At 44.6% G+C, this 15,595-nt stretch overlaps 1 protein-coding gene across 1 annotated transcript; it reads right to left on the bottom strand.

The window, feature by feature from the left end:
- Positions 1-413: 413 nt before the first annotated feature.
- On the bottom strand, positions 414-8,748 carry misp3 (MISP family member 3). Its single transcript, XM_084198558.1, has 3 exons — positions 7,254-8,748; positions 6,288-6,361; positions 414-2,481 (listed from the first exon to the last, which is right to left on the bottom strand). The coding sequence occupies exons 1-3, from the start codon at positions 8,518-8,520 to the stop codon at positions 2,383-2,385; spliced, it is 1,440 nt and encodes a 479-aa protein (XP_084054684.1). The 5' UTR covers positions 8,521-8,748; the 3' UTR covers positions 414-2,382.
- Between the last annotated feature and the right edge of the window lie 6,847 nt (positions 8,749-15,595).

Here is a 15,595-nt window from a genome sequence, read left to right as displayed (position 1 = left end):
CAGCATAACCAATCAGAGCTGCAGTAGGCCTATATGCAAATAGACCATTGCCATATATGGATCTGTGCCATTTACTTTGAACTGGACTGTGTTTACAGCTGTGGTCGTGAGTAGATGCACTTGTTTTGAGATCAAAGCAAGAGCTGCATGTAGCCACGTGTGCACATTTTGTTAAATTACTAGTTAGTGAGTAATTAGCTCAGTTATAGATAATTTGTATTCAGCAATAGGTGAGTGATTGCTTCCTACAAGAGCACAAAACGTGTACCTTTCTAGACATCTTTGAAAAGCGAGTCAGGTAAAGAGTATTTTTTTCTTAAAGGGGCACTGTTGTATTTTGAGACAGGCTTGAATAAACTAAGTAGCCAATAGGCAGAGGGTAGCATAATTTGTCTGATTCGCTGTAATAATGGTATGGGAATAATAATGCATTTTATTTTGTAAAGTGGTTTCTTGCATCAAACAACACAACAACATTTTCTGTCACCTCCTTGTCTGAAGGACAAGTGGATAAACAGGTTAATGTCAAGCCCTGCATGTTTTTTCCCAAAGTCTCATGGAATGTAGGCCTACATTGAACACAACACATTTGCTGCTACTGTAGGCTGAATGATAGAACAGCTATTTCCATGTTAAAATGTTATGGGATGTATTTTCTCCGTTGTTTTTGATGGTAGGCCACTCTGGTAGGCTTACATTACAATCAAAAAGCCACAGTAGCCTACTTGGCCTCTGTTAAAACTGTAACTTAAAGCGGGTACAGCCTCAGTTTTCACAGTAAATGCGCGCTGGAAGTTGTACAGAATTTTCACAACTTTCAAGTTTGCGCTCAGCAGACCTGAAATTTGCCCAGTGCCTACATCTTTTGAGGGAACATTGCTCTACAGTCTCCTACTTAACAACCATCCTAACACACTGGGTTCGACTTGACAGGCAGTTCACAAACCACTCCAACAACACCAAGTTTGTGGGTTCAATTCCCACAGGGACCATTAGGGCCAGAATATGTTTCCTGAATCACATGACCTGACCAGAGGAAAAACTCTTTGCCCTAATTATTAGGGCTGCAATGACCAGGGTGTAGAGTTTTTCCTGGTTGGCGTGTAGTCAGGAAAACTGCTGACACTAATCCTCACACAACCAGTCGCCATGGTGACAAATGTTCTAGCTAGCTCAATCATTGTTCGACACAACAACCTAAAAAGGGCAAGGTACATGTCATTGGTTAGGCGTTTTAACTTGAAACAAAACTTTACGAAGCCACACCATTGATGTCATTGTCACTATGCTGTCATTCATTGATTGAGTGTATTACATTTGGACGCCCTATGCCAGTGTCAGCCCAGCCCTAAGGCTGTATAAACTGGGCAAGGCTCACCAGTTATCCTCTGACAATGGGTGATCCACCCTGCTGATACAACAGCTCCTCAAGTCACTACTACTGTCTACCTAATCATTCTTCCTTGAAGGTGTGTTTTAGTAGCAATCAGACACAAACATGAAAGCAGAAAGACACTGGGTTTATATGTATTTGTTCATCTTGACTAATTTATGGAAATCAGAGAGATACTGTATGTGCCAAAAATCATCAAAAATAATATTGCATAAAAACACTGTACATCTCTGTGGAATGATTATGTTAGAATGGTATCATATATTAGATTTCGTTGTATTGACTATATTGACTGACTTGATTTGTAGTAGCTGACAATGTAGATTACATTTGTTAATCACTTATTAAATACACATAATTATATCATAATGTCAACTTACATACTGTAGAAACGGCTTATCTATAGTAAATAGAAACTACGGGGAAGGAAATACTCTCCCAAAATAGATTTGTCACAAAATGTGCATTATATACATTTACATATACATCCGTGCTGGGACATGGGCTCAAGAAACAATACAACTTAACCCATTTCAACCTCCTTCAACTTCAGCCTCCTTCCTTAAAACCTCACAAAAATCATACTGTAGAGATTCAGCCAGTCTCTTCTGGTAAAAACATCTTCCAATGAGCATCCATTGGTTCCAATCTCTCCCACTACATTCCAAAGCTCCAATTTACAGTTCAGTTCCAAAGTTCTGATTTGACATTCAAATGGTTCCATACTCCAACCGTCCAGAGTTCCAACCACCAAAACCTCTGTTTCTCCACTGCATTTTCAGATGTTCTACTTCCCTGGTTGTCTGTTTCTAATTCTTAATTCCAATGATCTGGTTTCTTCCCATCCATCCCCTGGGCTTTCAGCAGTAGATCAGGGCCCGTATTCATAAACCGTCTCAGAGTAGGAGTACTGATCTAGGATCAGGTTCCCCCGTCTATGTAATCTTATTCATTATGATCTAAAAGGACAAACTGACCCAAGGCCTGTCTTAGTCCTCCTCCTCCCCATGGCCGTTCATGATCTGGCCGGTCTCCCAGCGCTGCAGGAGAGGAGTCTTCTGTCTGGGGGTCTGCGGGCTCTGGAGGCCCTGGAAAGAAGAGAAGGTGAGAAAGAGAGGGAGAAGAAAGAGAGAGAGAGGGAGAGAAGTGTGTGTGAGAGAGAGAGTTAAAAGAGATAATAAGAAGAGAGAAATATGAGAGAAGTGGACAGCGAGAAAGAGAGTAGAAAGATGGGAGAGAAGGGGACATTGAGAGAGAGAAAGAAGTTATAGAAAGAGTTATAATAGAGAGTAGAGAGAGTTATAATAGAGAGTAGAGGGAGTTATAATAGAGAGTAGAGGGAGTTATAATAGAGAGTAGAGGGAGTTTAATAGAGAGTAGAGAGAGTTATAATAGAGAGTAGAGGGAGTTATAATAGAGAGTAGAGGGAGTTATAATAGAGAGTAGAGGGAGTTTAATAGAGAGTAGAGGGAGTTATAATAGAGAGTAGAGGGAGTTATAATAGAGAGTAGAGGGAGTTATAATAGAGAGTAGAGAGTAGAGGGAGTTATAATAGAGAGTAGAGGGAGTTATAATAGAGAGTAGAGGGAGTTATAATAGAGAGTAGAGGGAGTTATAATAGAGAGTAGAGAGAGTTATAATAGAGAGTAGAGAGTAGAGGGAGTTATAATAGAGAGTAGAGAGTAGAGGGAGTTATAATAGAGAGTAGAGAGAGTTATAATAGAGAGTAGAGAGTAGAGGGAGTTATAATAGAGAGTAGATGGAGTTATAGAGAGTAGAGGGAGTTATAATAGAGAGTAGAGAGAGTTATAATAGAGAGTAGAGAGTAGAGAGAGTTATAATAGAGAGTAGAAAGAGTTATAATAGAGAGTAGAGGGAGTTATAATAGAGAGTAGAGAGAGTTATAATAGAGAGTAGAGAAGTTTGAAAAGAGGGGAAGATGAAAAAGGATGATTAGTTTTCGCCCCTAGAGGTCATCTCATGGATCAACATCGTTAGCACCGAGGTCATGTCAAATCAAATTTGTCACATGCTTTGTAAACAACAGGTGTAGACGAACAGTGAAATGCTTACTTACGGGTCCTTTTCCAACAATGCAGTTAAAGATTAAGATAAAAAATATCAAATGACAATCAAATAAAAATGTGAAGCTAATACGACCGTGATCCATAACCATGTTATGCTATTCTCAGCGCACTGCTCTAAGTCGACAATCATCGCTATCTATCTCCCTCCATTCGTTATTATTGAATCTTTCTTATCAGTAGTCTGTGTAGGTATACACTGTAGATTATGTAGCGGGCAGAGGCAGAGTGAACCCCTTTGATCATTGTCAGCACAAACTGATCTGGGACCAGGCTAAAGGGACTGCATGGGGCTCAGGCTAGCTGTCAGACTGATTTACAATTATGGCTGATTTATAAAGCTGCAGTCAGTCAGCCGATGCTAATCTTGTAGTCGCTTTAACTTCAGAGAGATGATGTGTAACCCAAGTCTCGAACTCAGGAGGGACTCTTTCTTTCTTTCTTTCTCTCTCTCTCTCTCTCTTATCTTAATTTATAAACATACGGATGTGGTGTTATTAGCTCTGTGGGTTGAATTTGTTGAGAAAACAAAAACCTTTTTCCCAGCGTGATCTGGTGCTATATCTGGCACCATACTGGGTTAAAGATTGAGTCTAATGTAGAGATAGTGTCCTGGTGCATATGTATGGAGTGGACATGGTTGTTTGGGTATGTTATGGTTTCCACTACACTCTTAGAAAAAAAGGTGCTATCAAGAACCCAAATAGGTTCTTCAGCTGTCCCCAAAGGAGAACCCTTTGAAGAACCCTTTTTGGTTCCAGGTAGAACACCTTTGATTCCACAAAGGGTTCTAAAGTGCCTTGCAAAAGTATTCATCCGTTTTTCCTATTTTGTTGCATTACAACCTGTAATTTAAATTGATTTTTATTTGGATTTCATGTAATAGTCCAAATTGGTGAAGTGAAATGAAAAAAAGAACTTGTTTCAAAAAATTCCCAAAAATAAATAACGAAAAAGTGGTGCGTGCATATGTATTCACCCCCTTTGCTATGAAGCCCCTAAATAAGATCTGGTGCAACCAATTACCTTCAGAATTCACATAATTAGTTAAATAAAGTCCACCTGTGTGCAATCTAAGTGTCACATGATCTGTCACATGATCTCAGTATATATACACCTGTTCTGAAAGGCCCCAGAGTCTGCAACACCACTAAGCAAGGGGCACTACCAAGCAAGCGGCACCATGAAGACCAAGGAGCTCTCCAAACAGGTCATGGACAAAGTTGTGAATAAGTACAGATCAGGGTTGGGTTATAAAAAAATATCCGAAACTTTGAACATCCCACGGAGCACCATTAAATCCATTATAAAAAAATGGAAAGAATATGGCACCACAACAAACCTGCCAAGAGAGGGCCGCCCACCAAAACTCACGGACCAGGCAAGAGAGGCAACAAAGAGACCAAAGATAACCCTGAAGGAGCTGCAAAGCTCCACAGCGGAGATTGGAGTATCTGTCCATAGGACCACTTTAAGCCGTACACTCCACAGAGCTGGGCTTTATGAAAGAGTGGCCAGAAAAAAGCCATTGCTTAAAGAAAAAAATAAGCAAACACGTTTGGTGTTCGCCAAAAGGCATGTGGGAGACTCCCCAAACATATGGAAGAAGGTACTCTGGTCAGATGAGCTTTTTGGCCATCAAGGAAAACGCTATATCTGGCGCAAACCCAACACCTCTCATCACCCCGAGAACACCATCCCCACAGTGAAGCATGGTGGTGGCAGCGTCATGCTGTGGGGATGTTTTTCATCGGCAGGGACTGGGAAACTGGTCAGAATTTAAGGAATGATGGATGGCACTAAATACAGGGAAATTCTTGAGGGAAACCTGTTTCAGTCTTCCAGAGATTTGAGACTGGGACAGAGGTTCACCTTCCAGCAGGACAATGACCCTAAGCATACTGCTAAAGCAACACTGGAGTGGTTTAAGGGGAAACATTTAAATGTCTTGGAATGGCCTAGTCAAAGCCCAGACCTCAATCCAATTGAGAATCTGTGGTATGACTTAAAGATTGCTGTACACCAGCGGAACCCATCCAACTTGAAGGAGCTGGAGCAGTTTTGCCTTGAAGAATGGGCAAAAATCCCAGTGGCTAGATGTGCCAAGCTTATAGAGACATACTTGCTGCAAAAGGTGGCTCTACAAAGTATTGACTTTGGGGGTGAATAGTTATGCACGCTCAAGTTCAGTTTTTTTGTCTTATTTCTTGTTTGTTTCACAATCTTCAAAGTGGTAGGAATGTGTAAATCAAATGATACAAACCCCCCAAAAAATCCATTTTAATTCCAGGTTGTAAAGCAACAAAAAGGAAAAATGGCAAGGGGTGAATACTTTCGCAAGCCACTGTACATGGAACACAAAAAGGGTTCTCCTTTGGGGACAGCTGAATAACCCTTTTGGAACCCTTTTTTCTAAGAGTGTAGATAGCACAGCCAAAAAGTAAAAATCATTAAAACAAAAATGTTATTTTTTAATTAATTTAAGGTTAGGCATAAGGTTAGCAGTGTGGTTAAAGTTAGGGGTAAGGTTGGGGTTAGGTTTAAAATAAAAGTTTAAGAAGAAATAGGCAGGGTTTACGACTTTGTGGCTGTGGTAACTAGTGACGACCGTATGTTAGGGCCAGGTGTTTTTACTGACCGTGTGACTTAACCAGGAAATAAACTTTGAGCACCCTGTGTTTTTTTCTATGCACATGACATAAACTAAGAGCGCTAGTCAAAGCTTATGATTAAGCCCCAACGTTTTACCTGCTCAGGAAAACTCCTGGGCCTATATAGATTAAGTTTGGTGAGGGAAGGATATAACATACCTCTGACTGGCTATCCGGACACTCATCTGTCTGGGGTGGAGGCCACATGCCCAGCTTCCCAAGAGACTGTCGTGCTGGAGAGAGAGGGAGAAAGCAAGTGAGAGAGAGAGAGAGGATTTATAGTTACATAATGATCTATGATTTCTCAGATACGGAGTCACAGTGGACTCTGTTCTATTGGCATACCCTAACCCTTGCATCCGTCAACATACACAATACGCCCAGTTTACCTTGGCATAGCACATCGGAATAATACTGGTACTAATTATTACTATGATAACAGCTTTAAATGAAAAGCATTTTTCATACTGGTCACATCACTAAGCACTTTGAAGGATTTCCAAGGGTGATTTACGCCCTGAAATGTATAACCATTAGATTGTATTAGTTATTTACATATTAATTCATGTTAAACATCCCTTAGTGTTTACTAACTCCCAGAATACAAAGTTGCCTCACAAGCATATATTCTAGGCTTCCAACTCATCTTGGAAAATATTTTCTAAAGCACTTATTTTTTTGCTGACACAATGAAGGGTCAAGACATGAGTCAGGGTTTTTCACTTTTATATATTTTCACTCACTTTTGATCCGGCAGTTAATTCTACAAAAGATCCCAACTTTAGTTCAGTCAGTTACCCTGTAGTGTATCATTCAGCCTGTTGCCAAGGGTTGCGTCGCAAATGGCACCCACCCTATTCCGTGCACTACTTTGGCACCCTATTCCCTGGTCAAAAGTAGTGCACTATTTAGGGAATAGGGTACCATTTGGGATGCATTCAAAGTCTGTGATCTCTGGAGCAGAACTATTGATGACAGTGAGAATGTTGTATTAGATGTTTGAGGATGTAGCAGTAGCTGACCCAATATCCTCACTGAACTATTACATAGTATTTTCATCATCTCTCCTGATGCAAAAGCACACACACACAGAAAAAATTGAACACACACACACTATACACTAACCTGTTGGTGTTGCTGAGGCTGTCCGCAATGAGGGGGTCACAGATAATTCAGGGGTCGCCAGTCCATTCTGTAGTAATAGAGGTGGAGGAGGAGAGGTGTGACTCTGTACCTCTCTACTGGCAGGCCTCCCCCCTCCTCCTCCTCCTCCTCCCCCGTACAGACTGCTCCTCTGCCTCCGCAGCTCCTTCTCTCTTTCCCTGGCTTCCCGGATATCCTGCTCCACCTTGTCCTGAGACACCGATGAGGAGCGCAGCTTGAAGAAGGGGTTCTCCTTGGGAAGCTCCTCTTCCTCCTCCTCTTCCTCCTCCTGCTCCATCCTCCCTCCATCCTCATCCCTCCAAAACCCCATTCTCTCCTCTCCGCTGAGTGCACTGGTTGAGGAGTATATAGAAGCAGAGTCGACCACGGTGAGGCCCTGGGTCTCGGTGAGCGTGCCCGTGCTGTGGGAGTGCCTGAGGGGCTTGGAGGCATGGTGGAGGTGGGCCGGGGCGGGGAGAACCAGGTGGTGGTGGTTTTCCAGGATGATGATCTGGCCCCCGCTGCTCTCGGAAAGAGTGGGGCCCCGAGGGACAGGGGCCCCATGAGGGATGTAGGTGATGCCTCTGGGTGTTCCAGAGGGGCTCTGGTTCTGGGTCTGGGACATCAGCTCCAGGCTGCGTCTTCTCTCCCCAAATGAGCCTCCGACAACGGACACAGACAAAGCATCGTCCCCCTGGATCTCCAGGGTGGAGAGGTCACACGCCGACACCCAGGAAGGTGCCTTGCTCTGGGACAACATCATCGAGGACGTCTCCATGGGCTCCTGGAAAGCTTCGAATAACTTCTTCCTTTCCTTGAGCTGGCGTACTGTCCCCTTGTCATAGGAACCTCTAACTTTCCCTTGTTGAACCAGGATCTGTTCCCTCTGGGTCTCTACACTGATCTCCTTCTGCATCTTCTTCCCCGCAAACTGACGGTCCTTCCCCCCCTGGCTCTTGTCCGATTTGGAAGGCAGGGTCTGGGTCAAGATTGACTTCCTTAGGGGGATGTCCACATATTCCTGGGTGGGAGGCTTGTTGTGGAGGCCCCTGGATCTCCTGAGGGACTGTTCACGCTGCACTGCCCGACGGATCTCTCTCTCGATGGGGGTCTCGTCGGCCGGAGGCGAGGTGAGGGTGGGGGGGCTGTCGGGGGTGGTTTGGAGTTCCACGGTACTACCAGGGGAGAAGTCGGCAGATACGCCGCTGTCACTCTGGCTGTCATCGAACAAGTCTCCTCCCAACTTCATCTTGGAAGCTTTGCTGTGACTGTCTCTCGACTTCAACAACCCAGGGTTTGTCCTCTCTTCTCCTCTCCGTTTCTCTTTTTGTACTCTCTCTGAACCCTGCTCTGCACCTTGCTTTTCTTTCTCTTTTCTCTTCCTGTCTGCCTCGCCCGCTGCGCCAAGTCCACTCGCTCTCTGCCCTCTCTCTCCACCGGTTTGCCTGTTGTCTCCCTCCCTCTTTCCCTCCTCCCTCTCTCCACCCGCCTGCTCTTTCACTACAACACAGCCAGAGCCAAGGAGACCTGCCTTGACCTGATTAGCTGGCTCCTTGGCGACCGTCGCCAGGGGCGGAGCCGGAGTTGCTCCCTTGAACACCTGTTGTGCTGCCACTTCCTGGTTACTATGATGCGTCAGGGCAGCAGTGACATTTTGTAACAACTGCTCTCCCTGCTGTTTATCTGGTGTAACTACACCCTGGGGCTGGGCCAGGTCTACTAGGAGGCTACAAGAGGACGATCTAGAGGATGTGGATTGCTCAGGCTGGGGGGGTTTGCTGCTGGTACTGTCCAGCCTAACCCACTGCCTCCGGGCTGAGCTGATGTCTAAAGGCTTGGAGTCAACACTCTGGTTCTTTCTTCCATCACGGGCAATAGCTGATTCAAGGTCTTCTGGGGACTCATTAGAGAATATGTCATCGGAACTCTCTCTTTTTAGAGGAGAGTGGGTGGTAGCGCTAGTTTCAGTAGCCTTCATAGTATCATGGTCGATATTGTCTGACATTGTCTTCTCTCTGTTACTACTGATTGGGCCCTCACTAGCCTCTTGCTTGTCAGCTACCTCCACTGATGGGGTACTTCTGCTAGTTTCAACAGGACCTCCTTCTACAGAAGCCTGTTCTGTAGCACACACGGTCTCTGACAGCCCCTGATCAAGTTTATTACTAGTTGGACACTCTGTGTTCAACTCCAACTGCACAGCGCCATTTTCCATCATCTCAGCAGACTGAGATTCCTCTACTTTGTCTTCCTTGGCACCATCTTCCTCTTTGTCTTCCTCCACAATGTCATCAAGGTGAGATCTCGGGGGCCACTCCTGGCTACCCTGGCTGTCAGATGACGACATTTCCTCCTCTACAGGGTCAGAGATCATCTCCACCTTACCATCACTGATACAGTCAATGGTCTTCTTTTCTTCTTCTTCCTCCTCCTCCAATGGATATTGCTGGGTCTCTGTCTCTGGAGCGCCCTCTGCAGGTGAGGCTTGGTCAGTGCAATGAAGAGGCGATAGAAAAGCAACAGCATCACCCTCCTGGTTTCTATTACCAGGCACCTGATTTACCCCAGAAAGTGCCATCTGCTCCATTTTAGGAACCACTTCTGCCATTTTGTTTGTTGAGTCTGTAAGGTTCTCACTTGATGGAGACACTTGAGGTCTAGGCTCTGGAGCATCTGGAGATTCTGACCCCAGGTCTTCTGACTCTACTCTGGGTGCCTGTTTGACCAGCGGATGAGGAGGAGGGGTAGTGTCCTGGGCCAGAGTGGGGTCCATTTCACCCTCCTCTGTCCCCCAAACCTCGCTGGCCCACTCGTCCAATGAGTCGGCTGATCTCCGCCGGTTGGCCACCGGCTCCATTGTTGCCATGATGAGACGGGTAGATTGCCAATTGGCTAGCTCTGTTGACCTGAAATAGCAGTCTGGACTAGAACAGTTTGTAACGGTCAGCCTTCAGCAGGTCGGTCTGGGAAAAAGAGGACAGAGAGGAAAACGAACGATTAGCGGAGCTGAACAAAAAACAAACCTGGCGTGGCAACCCATTTTCAGATCCATTTTACAAACACATGCAGTATAATATTGTTGTATTATGTCATTCATACTGTATTCCCATACTTCTTACTGTTTGACACACCATTCACTCTGTGTTGTAAAGCTAAATGGTTTATAAACCTGTTACAATGCTAACCAATTGTTGTTGTTCATGCCTTGCAGAATGGTTATGGCATTTTATTGCATTGTTAGGCTTTGGCAATGAGGTGAGAATTTCTACTACACACACGATTCTCCTCCTCTGCAGTAGCCTGACGACTCAAAACTGAATTCTTCCGCTGCTTTATAGTTCGCTACATACTTCATTGAGGAGAAGAAACGTTCATGGGTGTGGCGTTTGCTTGGAGCAATGTAGTTGGGTAGCCAGGCAACCTCTGCAGTGCAACATGTAAAGTTTTCTGCTGAGTAGCTCAATCTTTAATGAGCTTAACCACCTCAGAGCAAGAGGCTCAGTAACACTCTCTCTCACACATGCAAGTGTTGTACACCAGTTAAGCGAGCAGAACAATTGGTCTGTACTTTGTCCTCATTATTGTCATGGCATCCTGGCCATAGGGACAGCCCAACCTCTCACTCTCTCCCTTTCAAAGAACTTTAATAGGTTCATTCACACTCCAAAACAGTCTCACTTTCCAATTTATCATTCAAGCCCCAAAACCACTATTCCAAACTTTTTCTCCCCATCCTTACTCTCATCCATTTTCTCTCTCACACTGTCACACTTTCTCTCTCTCACGGTCACACTTTCTCTCTAGCTATCTCATTTACCCCCCTTCTCTCTCACAGTCACACTTTTTCCCTCCCTCCCTTGCCCAAATCCTCCCCATGCTCTCTCTGCCTGGTTGCTCAGCTCTCCAGTTTCCTAGCACCAGACAGAAAAAAAAGATGCCGCATCCATCCCCCTTGCTTCCCCTCCCTACTAAACCATTCACAGTGTGATTCACAGTGCAGTGGGTTTTAACACACACACTCACTCACACACACACAGTGCACTGGGTTTTGGCACGCGCTGTAAGGAATCATTAGCAGAGGAATGTGGGACAGAACAGAGAAGACTGGTGGTGAACCAATGGGATGAACAGTAGATCTGGGACAGTACGACAGCGTGCAGCGGTCCTGGCCTGGTATACTGCACATTACATTCAGAAAACAATGCCATGTCCTGTACATGATTACATTCACATAACAATGCCCTATTGGAGCGGACAAGCCTGGACACCTTCAATATGAATGGAGGAACATGGGGTGATTGGAGTCTAACTGGCCATAGGGGCCTGCCCTGCAGGCTATTCATTGGTGGGAAAATGCTGTGGATAGAGATATAATATCAAGATTGGACATGCTCCTTTTTCCAGATAAATTATATTGTGACAGACAAAGCTGTCCCCACTAACCATTACATTTCTATCTTTAAAGTAGATCATACTATTTACAACATATATTAATATTGGAGATGTGCAAAGCAACCACAAAGGTAGTGCACTTTGGGATGCAGCCTGACTTAGATTCCAACAGTTCATACATTTCCAATGTAACTGGGTGTTCCTCCACTTGAGAAAATAACAGGTCCTTGGGCTATGAAAGAGGAGGGACACACACACAACATGTTATCTTCAACTCGCCGCTTTGCACAGTTGCAGAGTGAGGAATGAGACACTGATTTCCCTTTTCAATATTTATAAACAAACAAACTCATTAGGATGAATCTTGGTCCAATAGCTTTGTTGTAATAAGAGTTACATTGTTGAACTATAGAGAATATACACTACATGACCAAATGTATGTTGACAAATCATGGGTATTAATATGGAGTTGGTCCCCCCTTTGCTACTATAATAGCCTCCACTCTTCTGGGAAGGCTTTCCACTAGATGTTGGAACATTGCTGTGGGGACATGCTTCCATTCAGCCACAAGAGCATTAGTGAGGTCGGGCACTGATGTTGGGCGATTAGGCCTGGCTCGCAGTGGCCGTTCCAATTAATCCCAAAGATGGGGTTGAGGTCAGGGCTCTGTGCAGGCCAGTCAAGTTCTTCCACACCGATCTCGACAAACCATTTCTGTATAGACATTGCTTTGCGCAAAATGGCATTGTCATGCTGAAACACGAAAGGGCCTTCCCCAAACTGTTGCCACAATGTTGGAAGCACATAATTGTCTAGAATATAAATTGTATGCTGTAGCATTAAGATTTCCCTTGACTGGAACTAAGGGGCCTAGCCTGAACCATGAAAAACAGCCCCAGACCATTATTCCTCCTCCACCAAACTTTACAGTTGGCACTATGCATTGGGGCAGGTAGCGTTCTCCTGGCATACGCCGCCAAACCCAGATTCGTTCATTGGACTGCCAGATGGTGAAGCGTGATTCATCACTTCAGAGAACGCGTTTCCACTGCTCTAGAGTCCAATGCCGACGAGCTTTACACCACTCCAGCCGACACTTGGCATTGCGCATGGTGATCTTAGGCTTGTGTGCGGCTGCTCTGCCATGGAAACCCATTTCATGAAGCTCCCAACGAACCGTTATTGTGCTGACGTTGCTTCCAGAGGCAGTTTGGAACTCGGTAGTGAGTATTGCAACCGAGGACAGATGATTCTTCCACGCTACGCGCTTCAGCACTCACCGGTCCCGTTCTGTGAGCTTGTGTGGCCTACCACTTTGCGGCTGAGCCGTTGTTGTTGTGGTCCTCTGTAGCTCAGCTGGTAGAGCACGGCGCTTGTAACGCCAAGGTAGTGGGTTCGATCCCCGGGACCACCCATACACAAAAAATGTATGCACGCATGACTGTAAGTCGCTGTGGATAAAAGCGTCTGCTAAATGGCATATTATTATTTATTTAGACGTTTCCACTTCACAATAACAGCGCTTACAGTTGACCGGGGCAGCTCAAGCAGGGCAGAAATGTGACGAACTGACAAGTTGGAAAGGTGGCATCCTATGACGGTGCCACGCTGAAAGCTCTTCAGTAAGGCCATTCTACTGCCAATGTTTGTCTATGGAAATTGCATGGCTGTGTGCTCGATTTTATACAACAGTCAGCAACGGGTGTGGCTGAAATAGCCAAATCCACTCATTTGAAGGGGTGTCCACATACTTTTGTATATATAGTGTATTTTACAGGGAACCCAAAGCTAACCTCCAATGGAACTGTCCCAGGATATTCCCATGTGCCGTGGGGTAACAGGGAGTTGAGAAAGATGTGGATTAGTGGGCTATAATATAATAGGCTTCTATTTCTCCTCATTAGCAACGAGGCTAAACTTTATCAAAGGAGCTTTAGGAAATGTGATCATCATTAAACATACATTTCCCACAGGGGGTATTGCATATAAACCTCATATTTTATTTTATGGGTGGCAATTATTTTATATGGACATCTAGTGGTGTCTAAAATATGTTGTCCATATAATTAACATTTAATAAAGACAATAAACCAACAGTGTATTACAAAAGAGATCTGTAACAGGAATGTATAATCTGATAAACAAAGCTAAACTTCTCCACACAAGGACTACTACACTGTAACAATACAATGGCTACAGACAGTACATGGAACACACTGTGACATCCCTTTAAAGGAGCCCTTCAATACCTAATACGTTTATGGCACCTACCTGTTGATATGGTATCGTCTGTGCTGGTGACGATGCCACTGGACTGTAAAGTTTCTGATCTACAGCGGACCTTCTATTTTTGGTGGAATTTGGGACGTCAAGCCTAAAGGGATGTCATGTCTAATCAGAACCTAAAGTAAGACCAAGTACCCAATAGTTCTGAAAGTAGGTTACCCCCCCCGCGGCCCTGTCCATACTCACACCCACATTTCCCCCTTGATTGTGCACGCCCACATTTGCAGAAACACTCTCTCACTCACAAATTATGAATTGTTCACTGTTCCATCCAGTTTAATCTGAGAATGAACAGTATGAGCATTTTAATGCATGGACAAACGAGGTTATGCCAAATTATACAAAATTAATCCAATTACAAAACAACACTTTTCCTTCCCATTGTGTATAGAGTTTAGAATTTTGAGCGGCCCTAATGACGTCCCGACATTCCTGCTGGATCCCACAGTCTCTGTGAATTAGCTTAAGCTCTTGGACATTAACTCTGTGAACGCCAATACATCTGTTAAAGAAGCCAGAATTATATGACAAATCATGCATATTTTTTCCCAAAATTCTATAGTACATCGAGAAACAGTAAACACAGAATTGTTGTATTACAAAACTGATGACAGAAAAAGTGTCTACATCTGTCTCACTACCCCCACTCTCTGATCATCGCTACTCTCTCTGATCATCGCTACTCTCTGATCATCACTACTCTCTCTGATCATCGCTGCTCTCTGATCATCACTACTCTCTCTGATCATCGCTACTCTCTCTGATCATCGCTACTCTCTGATCATCACTACTCTCTCTGATCATCGCTGCTCTCTGATCATCGCTACTCTCTCTGATCATCGCTACTCTCTCTGATCATCGCTACTCTCTCTGATCATCGCTACTCTCTCTGATCATCGCTACTCTCTCTGATCATCGCTACTCTCTCTGATCATCGCTACTCTCTCTGATCACATTGATCCAGCTTCTTCTTCTATCCAGATTAGACGAAAGACATAATATCCACAGAGGGCTTTCCCAGGCTCCATCACCACTGGCAGAGGCAGCCCCAGGCACTCCACCTGTCGCATGTACTCATCCATCTCCTCTTCCTCCACCTCTCTCCCACCCTCCACCTTCCTCAGCAGTTACAGGTCCGTGGACTCCCTCCTCCTGGAGCTCACCTCCCAACATAAAAAAATATATACTTTACTGTTGTACTTTTCTTTCTTACACTCACTCCCGCACTTGTTTTTCTTCCTGGCACTGATTTAGCTGATAGAGCAGGGGTATTCAACTCTTACCCTACGAGGTCCGGAGCCTGCTGGTTCTCTGTTCTACCTGATAATTAATTGCACCCACCTTATGTCCCAGGTCTAAATCAGTCCCTGATTGAAGGGGAACGATGAAAGAAAGCAGTGGCTTCGAGGTCCAGAGTTGAGTTTGAGTCTGATAGAGGCTACCCACTGGGCACACACTGGTTGAATCAATGTTGTTTCCACGTCATTTCAGTGAAATTACTCCCGTGCCCAGTGGGTATTTTGAAGAACGGTTCACTTGCAATGATTGTAATGCAGTATGTGGTTGTTTTGACCTACCTGACCTTAGCTGAGTAGCCTACACCAGTGTTTCTCAACTCCAGTCCTAATTGACCCCCAACACATTC

Source organism: Coregonus lavaretus (assembly GCF_964263955.1).
Source record: "Coregonus lavaretus genome assembly, contig: HAP1_SCAFFOLD_910, whole genome shotgun sequence".
NCBI lineage: Eukaryota > Metazoa > Chordata > Actinopteri > Salmoniformes > Salmonidae > Coregonus > Coregonus lavaretus.
Note: the sequence above shows the minus strand (reverse complement) of the source record. Positions and strands in the feature narration are given on the sequence as shown.

Bases quoted from the DNA above. Each gene is read 5' to 3' on its own strand.
- misp3 (XM_084198558.1), bottom strand. From the start codon at position 8,520: ATGAAGTTGGGAGGAGACTTGTTCGATGACAGCCAGAGTGACAGCGGC. The intron at 6,362-7,253 runs GTTAGTGTATAG...CTCTCTCTCCAG, and splicing joins AGCCTCAGCAACACCAACAG to CACGACAGTCTCTTGGGAAG. The intron at 2,482-6,287 runs GTATGTTATATC...TCTTCTTTCCAG, and splicing joins GTCCGGATAGCCAGTCAGAG to GGCCTCCAGAGCCCGCAGAC.